A 12,458-nucleotide genomic window follows, 5' to 3' on the forward strand; every position below is an offset into this window, starting at 1 on the left:
CACCTCTCTCAATTCAATTCAATTCAAGGGGCTTTATTGGGAAGCATATGTTAACATTGCCAAAGCAAGTGCAGTAGATAATATACAAAAGTGAAATAAACAATAAATATGAACAGTAAACATTCCACTCACAGAAGTTCCAAAAGAATAACGACATTACAAATGTCATATTATGTATATATATACAGTGTTGTAACGATGTACAACGATGTACAAATCCCTCCTCTCTCTCTACCCTCCTGTCTCTCTACTGGACAGTTACCAGCAGACCCTCCTGTCTCTCTACCCTCCTCTCTCTCTACCAGCAGACCCTCCTGTCTCTCTACCCTCCTCTCTTTCTACCAGCAGACCCTCCTGTCTCTCTACCCTCCTCTCTCTCTACCAGCAGACCCTCCTGTCTCTCTACCCTCCTCTCTCTCTACCAGCAGACCCTCCTGTCTCTCTACCCTCCTCTCTCTCTACCAGCAGACCCTCCTGTCTTTCTACCCTCCTCTCTCTCTACCAGCAGACCCTCCTGTCTTTCTACCCTCCTCTCTCTCTACCAGCAGACCCTCCTGTCTCTCTACCCTCCTCTCTTTCTACCAGCAGACCCTCCTGTCTCTCTACCCTCCTCTCTCTCTACCAGCAGACCCTCCTGTCTCTCTACCCTCCTCTCTTTCTACCCTCCTCTCTCTCTACCGGCCCGTTACTGGCAGACCATCCTATCTCTCTATCCTCTCTCTCTACCGGCCCGTTACCAACAGGCTCTCTCTCGCGCTTTCTTTCTTTCTTTCTCTTTCTCTCGCTCTCTCTCGCTCTACCGGCCTGTTTACCGTCTAACTGGCTCCAGGTGAGTGCGGGTGGTTGGGATCATCATACTGACCGCTGTCTCGCACTGGCTTCCCGGTCTTAACCGAATAATAAACTGTATAAAAAGCCGACCTCCATTCGTGCGCCCGCCACTCACACAATGGAGTCAGAGTATTGTGTCGACCTGCTTGAGGGCAACACGACGTTGACACTTCTACACAGCGCTGAGCCCCGGCTGAAGAGGCTCTATCCAAACCGACAAAGAAAAGAGATCAGTGTCTCCGTTTTTCTGATGAGCTGAAGCCCTACCGATCACCCTTCCTCCGGAGCGCAGAGGAGAAACACACACGAACTTACCCTGGTGAAATCACAAAGCCTCAACAATTCACTGTGAAATATATTTTTGTTCGCCTATAAATGTACGTTAGAAATGTCCATGTTCCATTCACGACATAAGAGAAAAGGAACGAGGTTTATTCCTCAGAGAAATGCAGAGCTGTTAGCAGAAATGATCTCCTGATTGTTCTCGTTATTAATCTCCACGAAATGATCTTCTTCCCAGATAGTGCACTCATTCAATATTTATAATTCCGATCAAAAAATAATATCTTCGTTATTTCCAAATACATCTGGAGGATATTTTTACTGTTTAATATCGAGTCTATTAGACTTTAAAACAATGAGGATAGCATAATAATAATAACCACAAAAAGGTCTGTAATTAGACACAATAATGATAATAATTAAACACCAATAATAAGGATAACAATAACAATAAAACATCAATAATAATAGTACTAGTAATATGCTAGTAGTAGTAGTAATAATAATTGGTTTAATAGAGATTCGGTGACGTGCACGGCAATGGAGTGCTCTGTTTGAAAAAATGAAATACATTAAACACATTTAGTTTAAACGAAAATACATGTTTAAGTAATAATCAATATATAAACCAGGGGATGTTTCAAAAGCAACTTACATTTCTGTTGAAAATCCAATTCCTGTTGTAATAGCCTAGGTTTAAGCCATGTGGGTGAAAGGAAGAAAGCCAATACAAACGAGCAAAAAGAAAATGTCCACAAAAATTGATGAAAGAGTGTCGGTTCCTTATTAGGGAAGTTACAATATGTATTCCTTGTCTCCTGGGATGGAAGCAGCTAGCTCTTCTATTGTCCTCCATCCATTCCTCAGTGCTGATGCTTCATTTCTAACTATATTATCAGGGGACCACCGACGACATCACAACAGAAATACCCTGCAAGTACAAAATCGGCGCGCCAGCCGGTGTGATGGTACAGAGGGCTCCTGCTTCACCGGCTATCTGCGGCTCTACGCAGGGACTTTTTACATTTCTTTCGTTTTGGGGATTTTAACGGAAATCATTTATTTGATCAAGGGGGAAAGCGGGTTACCGGAGCAAGAACATGTCAGCCACATTTCCCGGCCTGGTCCATGATTCCGAGGTATTTATTTATTATCACTCTTCTTCATTGTTCATTATAAATAACATTAAGGAATATTCTCTATCAGTTATATTAATCACAACTGTTTATGGAGGCTACATGCAGATTTAGAGTACAAATCATTGTGAATGGGTCTCCAGAAAACAGGTCTTCATATACCGTGGGACCAGGGGCTGTCTTGGTGTAATGGGGGTTGTTTTAGTGTGGAGAGAGAGAGGCAGATGAGCCTCCTGTGTGTAAAACCGGTAACGGGAGTGATTACAACATTATGGTGGCTCACCCTACTTACCTGCCATCCGTCTCCCGTAAAGCTGAGACCGCAGTTCGATAGTAATAAAATACAAATAAAAATAGAACAACACGAGCTCTAAAACGATGAACCCAGCATGACAGAACGGTGAACAACATGCACATACAAACACCGTGGGCTCGTGGAATGACATATTCATCTATTTTTTTCTAAGCGTCTTGAGTGTTTCAGTTGTGTCAACGTGTGTGAGAACATGTTTGGGAGACAGCTGGCGGTTAAAGAGATTGTAAATGAAATTACACTGCTGAGATTTTCCTTTCCTTTCTTCCTCTCAGATACGTCATGACGGGTCCAACAGTTACCGTCTGATGCAACTCGGTTGCCTCGAGAGCGTCGCCAACTCTTCGGTGGCCTACAGCTCGTCCTCGCCGCTCACGGCCTACCCCCCGGCGGCCACAGAGTTCGCCTCGCCCTACTTCTCCACCAACCACCAGTACACCCCCCTGCACCACCAGTCCTTCCACTATGACTTCCAGCACTCCCACCCAGCCGTGGGCCCAGAAGCATATGGCCTCAACTCTCTCCACTCCGGGCAGTACTATCAGCAGATCCACCATGCAACACATGGAGATGCAGACTTCATCAACCTGCACAGCGCCCGTGCACTGAAGTCCTCGTGCCTGGATGATCAGCAGAGGCGCGAGCTGGGCTGCTTGGACGCTTATCGGCGACATGACCTGTCTTTGATGACGTCACACGGCGGACAGTATAGCATGCACCACGACCAGAGACTGCTGCCTGCGGCAGGTCTGGGGCTCCCTACCCCTGGGGCGGATGACCTGCAGGTACCTCCTCTCTTCTCCTCTCCTCTCCACACCTCTCCTGTCCTCTCTACTCCTCTCTTCTCCTCTCCCCTCATCTCCCCTCCTCTCCTGTCCTCTCTTCTCCTCTCCACTCCTCTCTTCTCCTCTCCCGTCCTCTCCACTCCTCTCTTCTCCTCTCCCCTCATCTCCCCTCCTCTTCCTTCCTCTCCTGTCCTCTCTTCTCTTCTCCTCTCCCTACTCCCTGCTCCTCTCCACTCCTCTCTGCTCCTCTCCCCTCATCTCCCCTCCTCTCCTCTCTACTCCTCTCTTCTCCTCTCCCTACTCCCTGCTCCTCTCCACTCCTCTCTTCTCCTCTCCCCCACTGTTGTAATCCTGATCAAACACCAAGTCTAAACACAGCTGCTGACATTTTTCATCCAATAGCCACACTGGCTATAATGAACTACAAAGTTATTTTCAGGCCCTAACTCCTAGCTCCTAGCTCCTAACTCCTTAAACCTAACCGCTATCTCCTAACTCTTGTCTCATTCAGTCAGAGTCATAAAGACAGACAGACAGACAGACAGACAGACAGACAGACAGACAGACAGACAGACAGACAGACAGACAGACAGACAGACAGACAGACAGACAGACAGACAGACAGACAGACAGACAGACAGACAGACAGACAGACAGACAGACAGACAGACAGACAGACAGACAGAGTACTCACCATGTATATAACCCGTTTAAGAATGGACATTGCCATTGAGGCGTTCCACCATTTTAAAGTAGTCAACTGGATCTGGATTCCTATGAGTTGGGAACAATCAGACAATGAATAAGAACAAAATGTACTACTTTAAAAAGGATGTAGTCTCAATGGCGCCCATGCTGTCACATACGCTATCATAGCACAGATACAAAGATGAGTCCTCTATCTATCTCTATGGTCAGAGTCCGTCTCCGCCCTTTCCAAACAGACACAAGCCCAGCTCTGTTCCCTCTCACGCGTTGCAGTCCTTTTGAAAAGCAGCAGGAGGAGGGTTCAGTCAAAATAGAAACAGAACATTCCATGTATGACAGTCGATACCTACATTAGGCTAATATTATACTCGGTGGAGAGAAGTTCAATCAAAATGGGTCAAATGAAGATTAAGTAATCTAGAACAAAACGAAATAGAATAAATGCTTCATTTAAACGGTTAATCTGAGAAATCCACTTCCATTATGCAGTCCACCCTCTACTTTACTCCATATGCACGTGACATATATTTTAACTATTCTTTTAGATGTAAAGAAATAGTGTGAGTGAGTGTGTGTGTCCGGCTGGTGAGGCGGTGTGAAGCCGCTGCTTCTCTCTTCTCTGAAAGGCGGATTAAGGGATCCGGGTTCGCGGCACAATGGGTCGCGGGAGCGCCATAAAGCACCGTAGTTTATCCAATTACCGACTTAATGTCAATCAACCGGTTCTTTATGCAGCAACATCTGAGCTGCGGTCTCGGTTAAACACGCTGAACGGGACAGAAAAACCATTCCTTTATTGCAATATTCCTTTTTAAACTGAACAACCAAACTGCTAGGATACCAGAAGTAATTCAACTGGTAGGCATATATATATATATATATATACTCAACTAATCATATTAATTTAGAGCTATTGTATTACTACTTTACTTGTAAGCAATATTAATATAGGTTTAAATTATAACTAATTGATTAATACTATTAATATAGGTTTATGTGATAACTACTTGATTAATAATAGGTTTTTATTTAACTACTTGATTAATAATAGGTTTTTATTTAACTACTCGATTCGTAATATTAATATACGTTTATATGTATATTATTCATTATATTTCTTTTTGTAAATAATAAAACAAATATTTTATTGTCACAAACACCTGATAGGTGTAATGTGTTGTTTTACAGGGTCAGCCATAGTAGTATGATAGGTGCAGTGAAATGTGTTGTTTTACTGGGTCAGCCATAGTAGTACAGCGCCACTGGAGCAAATTAGGGTTAAGTTCCTTGCTCAAGGGCACATCGACTAATAGATTAATCTGATAACTACTTTATTAATATTGATAAAGGTTTATATGATAACTACTTTATTAATCATATTAATATAGTTCTATATGATAACTTGTTGAATAATAATATTAATAACATAGCGTACCATAGCATAGTGAAATAGTCTCCTGGTCGGATCTGTAACAATAATTATTAGAATAATGGGGATGGTGTTCTCCATATTGTTTTTCCTGTTGTGAATATTCTCTTATTTAGGCTATTATGATTGATGGTGATGGGGATAACCGATATTGTGATTCTGATTATAAGAATATTGTTTTTATTTAATGTTCATACATTTCAATATGTCACCATCTTTGTCACTTTCGTTATGTAGATTGTTATCAGGCCTGTGAGTGGTGTTGTTGGGAGGTTAGAGGGACACACATTGGGAATCGGTCTGCGCCCTTTAGAAAGAGGCACGTGAACCTGAGCAGAACAGATGCGGTCTGGCGCAGAAACAGACATAGCATCTTTGAAAACATAAAGAGATTTTCATGCTCAACAAAAGAGCTGCCACACCTTTCCCCCCGTCATGCTCCCTAACCCTAACCCTTTCTCCTGTTAGACACTTAATGTATGCAAGACCTCTGCGTTTTGTATATTGATTTTATAATCACTTTAGCTTCGGAGTAAAAAGATACTATACAGCCAGAGTTTGTTAAAAAGACTTACACGGCCTGTTCCGTTTGGCGCGAGATAGACCGAGTGTTTTATTTTAATCAGGGCTGTGTCTGTGCTCGCCCGGGGATTAACGGGGTTGTTTTAAATAGAGCCCGTGTTCCTACCTTATTAATGCATGATTACTATTATATAACTAGGCAAGTCAGTTAAGAACAAATTCTTACTTTCAATGACGGCCTAGGAACAGTGAGTTCTGCCAGAACGCCAGATTTTTTACTTGTCAGGGATTTGATCTGGCAACCATTTCGGTTACTGGTCCAACTCTCTAACCACTAGGCTACCTGCCGCCACATATTATTCATACAAATAGTATTATTATTGTTATCATTAATACAATTCTTCTTCTTCTTCTTCTTATTGCTTTTGTTATTATTAATAATGTGACACCGTTTCAGGGCTCCGTGGAGGCGCAGTGCGGGCTCATGCTCAATGGCCAAGGCGGCGTCATCCGGAGAGGTAAAGGCACCTCACCCACACACACACACACACACCTTACACACACACCTTACACACACACACCTTACAACACACACCTTACACACACACCTTACAACACACACCTTACACACACACCTTGCAACACACACCTTACAACACACACCTTACACACACACACACACACACCTTACACACCAACACACACCTTACAACACACACCTTACACACACACCTTACAACACACACCTTACAACACACACCTTACAACACACACCTTACACACATTATCATGAATACCAATCTCCTCCTCTGTCTGGTAAACTGAACAATCGAACAGACATGACGGAATCTAAATCAAGTGAAAATATATTGTTTTTGAATTAGCCAATATTACGACACACCACGGTATTATTTTACATGTTTCTGTCAGTTTGTGTTTAAAGTTGTTGGTGTAGGTGAAATGTCCTGTCATGCACGCAAGCACTTTCTCTTCAAACCAGACAATTCTACTACTCTGCCTGAAGCTGTGTCGGATTTCAGTACAACTTCCATTGTACAATAGAGAGTGCATCATCCTTTCACTCTGATCAGTCATTCTCAAACCAACTCTATTATGAAAAGAAGAAATAAAAAATCATATTGCCTAACAACAACAACAAGAAACAATAATATGAATAATAACAATAACAGTTATAGTAATTGTTATAATGACAGCAATAATAACAGTAATAGTAGCTTGATAGTAATAATTACAGTTGTAATAACAGTAAAAGGAGTAATAATAATAACTAATAAAAAGCTTGTTTTAAAGTGTTTATGGGATGGCAGGTAGCCTCGTGGTTTAGAGTGTTGGACCACTAACCAATAAGTCGCTGGTTTGAATCCCGAGCTGAATAGGTGAAAAATCGTTTGATGTGCCCTTGAGCAAGGAACTTAACCCTAATTGCTTCTGTAAATGCATTTAAAATGTCTAAAACCATATTTTTGGCATTTTATCCATGAAATGTAATACTAATTTATGCCAATTGCCTCTGTTTATAGTTTATCAAAGTGAAGTTAAGGAAGCCTGAACATGTGAAAGTTGATTTGGTGTCTCTAGCTTGAACGGTTCAAGAGTTACTGTTGGTGAATTATTTTATGCAAAATATACAGTACATACTTATAGTAGATAAAGTTTTTAAGAATTTGAATTTAGAATAGCTTGAACGTTTTAACGTTGGCGATATAGGAGCAGGATCATTTTGAATTTCTATCTCTGTATTCCTGTGGTTCTCATTTAAACTCTTGTTCATTTATACAGAAAGTATAAATAGTATCAAAAATCGGGATAAAAGTGTTGGTGTTGATAGCTCATACAATCTAATTTTGAAACTAACCCTAACCCTTAACCACGCTGCTAACCCTAATGCCTAATCCTAACCCTAACCCTAACCCTTAACCACACTGCTAACCCTAATGCCTAATCCTAACCCTAACCCTAACTCTTAACCACGCTGCTAACCCTAATGCCTAATCCTAACCCTAACCCTTAACCACACTGCTAACCCTAATGCCTAATCCTAACCCTAACCCTAACTCTTAACCACACTGCTAACCCTAATGCCTAATCCTAAATTTAAATGAAGTCCAAAAAGCACTTTTTTTTTTTCATAAATTTTTTCAATTGCCTATAGCCAATTTTGACTTTACAGCTGGCCTATCTAAGGGGAAATCGCTCAGTTCTGCCTCCAGGACAAGACTCATGACAATACATTTGAATCTGCTCAAAAAGTATGAAAGCTTATCAAGAACATTTTCTCAATCAATCTAAATTGGGGCAGCCTGGATATTTGGATATTGGTTTCGTGATAATTGCTTAATAGTTTACGCTCTAGAGCGGGCGGAATACATGGAATAATAATACATCTAGAGTTGTGCTTTCTCTTCAGCAAGAACAACTAATTATCATTTCACAGTGTTATCCTTCACAGTAATAACTGAAGGATGTTTTTATTTATTTTTTACTTATTTTATTTCACCTTTTATTTAACCAGGTAGGCTAGTTGAGAACAAGTTCTCATTTACAACTGCGACCTGGCCAAGATAAAGCAAAGCAGTGCGACAAAAAACAACACGGAGTTACACATTGGATAAACAAAAGTACAGTCAATAACACAATCGAAAAATCTGTATACAGTGTGTGCAAATGGAGTTTGATCATTTCATAGTGTTGGCCTTCACAGTAATAACCAAATGATGTTTTGATCATTTCATAGTGTTGGCCTTCACAGTAATAACCAAAGGATGTTTTGATCATTTCATTGTGTTGGCCTTCACAATAATAACCAAAGGATGTTTTGATAATTTCATTGTGTTGGCCTTCACAGTAATAACCAAAGGATGTTTTGATAATTTCATTGTGTTGGCCTTCACAGTAATAACCAAATTATGTTTTGATAATTTACTTGTATTGGCATTCACAGTAATAACTAAAGGATGTTTTGATAATTTCATTGTGTTGAACTTCACAGTAATAACTGAAAGATGTTTTGATCATTTCATAGTGTTGGCCTTCATATTAATAGCCTTCCCTGTAGCTCAGTTGGTAGAGCATGGTGTTTGCAACTCCAGGGCTGTGGGTTCGATTCCCACGGGGGACCAGCACAGAGAAAAAAATGTATGAAATTGTATGAAATGTATGCATTCACACCGCTGTAAGTCGCTCTGGATAAGAGCGTCTGCTAAATGACTAAAATGTAATGTTTTGTTCATTTCATAGTGTTATCCTTCACAGTAATAACTGAAAGATGTTTTGATGCCATTAGTAAAGACTTATGACTGTTTTTATTATTTGTTATCATTGATAAATTGTAAATGAACTGTATAATGAAATATAGCCTAATGATGTAGAAAGAGATAATTTGAACTCTGAGATATTGTTCCTGCTGATTTTAATCCACGAGGCTGTTGACACAAGACTTTTCCAGATGTTCAGAGTGGTAAAATAAATATAAATGAAAAAATGAAAATAAGATTAAAATAAAAACATTTTAGCTCGAGCTTGGTAAGGAGAACAAAGAGCGAACTGCTTTCCGGGAATTTTACCTGTTATCTGATGCTGTAATAATGTTTTTACCTGTTATCTGTTGCTGTAGTAGTGTTTTTACCTGTTATCTGTTGCTGTAGTAGTATTTTTACCTGTTATCTGTTGCTGTAGTAGTATTTTTACCTCTTATCTGTTGCTGTAGTAGTATTTTTACCTGTTATCTGATGCTGTAGTAGTATTTTTACCTGTTATCTGATGCTGTAGTAGTATTTTTACCTGTTAGCTGTTGCTGTAGTAGTATTTTTATCTGTTGCTGTAGTAGTATTTTTATCTGTTGCTGTAGTAGTATTTTTACCTGTTATCTGTTGCTGTAGTAGTATTTTTACCTGTTATCTGATGCTGTGATAATGTTGTTACCTGTTATCTGTTGCTGTAGTAGTATTTTTACCTGTTATCTGTTGCTGTAGTAGTATTTTTACCTGTTATCTGTTGCTGTAGTAGTATTTTTACCTGTTATCTGATGCTGTGATAATGTTGTTGTTACCTGTTATCTGTTGCTGTAGTAGTATTTTTACCTGTTATCTGTTGCTGTAGTAGTATTTTTACCTGTTATCTGATGCTGTGATAATGTTTTTACCTGTTATCTGTTGCTGTAGTAGTATTTTTACCTGTTATCTGTTGCTGTGATCTATGAAATACGGCGTTATTTTTCTGTTATTCTCTAGCTTTACACACGTGTAATTTTCCACTAAGCAGCCTGTGTAGTTGAATAAACAGTGCAGGTGCGTGTGTGTTACTCTGTCTTGGTGTTGTGTTCTGGAGGGTTGATGCGGGAATCCCTCCGCTATCACTTTCGGTTAATGGTGTGCAGGATTTAGCCGCGAGCTCCACTGCTCCAACCATCACAACCAATAATCTTTGCTTTACCTCGCGCTCCCGTATCGATAGCTTCTCTCGCCTCGGGCGGCCGCTTTGATATGCTAATGCGGCGCGGCCCGAATTCAGCTGAGATCATATTAATGTTGTTCTTTCTGACGCCGGCTTTGGCGCCATGAATATTCACACAACCTTTTTCAAAAGAAATATCTCCAGAAACGCGGCTCCTACTTAGAGCACTGTCTGTGTTTTAATCACCAGCATCCCACCAAGCCTTCAGCATCTGATCAAGCTTATCAGCAGACGTGTGCCCTCTACGTGCACGCGCCCTCTCTCAGACGGCTGCTGGGTTTGTGTGGGCTGTGCTGTCTTGTGACAGGTGCTATAAACATTGTTTTTAAAATAGGAAGAGAATGACATTTGGCCCGTGTCTCTTTTTCTTTAATTTTCGTGGCAAACTTGTAAAAGGCGCTTGATTCCGCGTGTGATCCCGCCGCCGCTCGCGCCGCTGCCCGAGGCTACTCTCCACTGCTTAAATAGCGCTATCGCCTCTGGGCCCACGCGCTCCACCGCACTACCGGCAAAAGCTCTTTTTCCATTGCCCGTGGCAACATAAAATACAAACTACTTTGATTCAAAACATTTTTGGAGGAATTAATATGATGTGAACTCACAGCTTTCAGAGACGTGAGTCTGACTGACAGGCCAGGCAGGAAACTGTCACACAGCTGGACTTCACACACGACTATCACACACACATACACACACACACACAGGCACAAGCACACGCACGCACACGCACACGAACACACGCACGTGTTTATTTGTTGTGTTACTGTGTTGTGTCTAGGAGGTACCTGTGTGGTCAGGGTTAGGGTTGGGGTTAGGGGAGGGTTAGGGTTAGGGGAGGGTTAGGAGGTTAGGGTTAGGGGGTTAGGGTTAGGTCCCTGAACCCTATATGTTATTGTATATACGTGTTTATTTGTTGTGTTACTGTGTTCTATCTAGGAGGTACCTGTGTGGTCAACCCCACAGATCTGTTCTGCTCTGTCCCCGGCCGTCTGGGTTAGGGTTAGGGTTAGGGTTAGGGGAGGGTTAGGGTTAGGGGAGGGTTAGGAGGTTAGGGTTAGTGTTTATTTGTTGTGTTACTGTGTTGTGTCTAGGAGGTACCTGTGTGGTTAGGGTTAGGGTTAGGGGGTTAGGAGGTTAGGGTTAGGTCCCTGAACCCTATATGTTATTGTATATACGTGTTTATTTGTTGTGTTACTGTGTTCTATCTAGGAGGTACCTGTGTGGTCAACCCTACAGATCTGTTCTGCTCTGTCCCCGGCCGTCTGTCCCTCCTGAGCTCAACCTCTAAATATAAAGTCACCATCGCTGAGGTGAAGAGACGCCTCTCGCCTCCAGAGTGTCTCAACGCCTCACTTCTGGGAGGAATATTACGCAGGTACACACACACACACACACACACACACACACACACACACACACACACACACACACACACACACACACACACACACACACACACACACACACAAATGATAACAAAAACATGAACAATGGAGTAAAACACATTTGTATTTTAGGTTCTGATGACAGTTTTACACTCATGAGGTTTTTTCTGAAAGTGATCGGTATTGTATTATTGATGTTTGATAGTGAAGTGATAATATATGGGAGGGTTACACATTCATACATGGCAAAGCAGATAGTCAAAAAGTAATACAAAGAAAATAGATGTTGACGTGTCTGTCCTATATCTGAGAGATAAACAGATGTATGTTTAGTATGTTAATTTGACCCAGTTTCTCACAGCATAAAAGAATCCTGCAGCAACAGGAAATGGGAATTATTATGTGGATTATAATTAATGGGAATGTTTTATAGGGGTTAATACATTTTTAGTATTGATGTGAAGATGTGATCATGTCTTTTAATGCAGAGCTAAGTCTAAGAATGGTGGTCGTTGTCTGAGAGAGAAGTTGGATCGACTGGGACTCAACCTGCCAGCTGGACGGAGAAAAGCTGCCAACGTTACACTCCTCACC

The 12,458-nt window shown here is 41.3% G+C and overlaps 1 protein-coding gene across 1 annotated transcript in view; it reads left to right on the top strand.

The window, feature by feature from the left end:
• The first annotated feature begins 1,729 nt into the window (after window positions 1-1,729).
• Window positions 1,730-12,458, top strand: part of LOC115180840 (transcription factor AP-2-delta-like) — a 16,721-nt gene continuing 5,992 nt past the window's right edge. The window contains exons 1-5 of the mRNA XM_029742999.1: window positions 1,730-2,252; window positions 2,838-3,347; window positions 6,464-6,524; window positions 11,689-11,854; window positions 12,353-12,458. The exon at window positions 12,353-12,458 is cut by the window's right edge and continues 13 nt beyond it. Of these exons, the coding sequence (XP_029598859.1) occupies window positions 2,214-2,252; window positions 2,838-3,347; window positions 6,464-6,524; window positions 11,689-11,854; window positions 12,353-12,458 (882 nt within the window). The 5' untranslated portion in view covers window positions 1,730-2,213. The remainder of the gene's footprint in view (window positions 2,253-2,837; window positions 3,348-6,463; window positions 6,525-11,688; window positions 11,855-12,352) is intronic.

Source organism: Salmo trutta, unplaced genomic scaffold (assembly GCF_901001165.1).
Source record: "Salmo trutta unplaced genomic scaffold, fSalTru1.1, whole genome shotgun sequence".
Classification (NCBI taxonomy): domain Eukaryota; kingdom Metazoa; phylum Chordata; class Actinopteri; order Salmoniformes; family Salmonidae; genus Salmo; species Salmo trutta.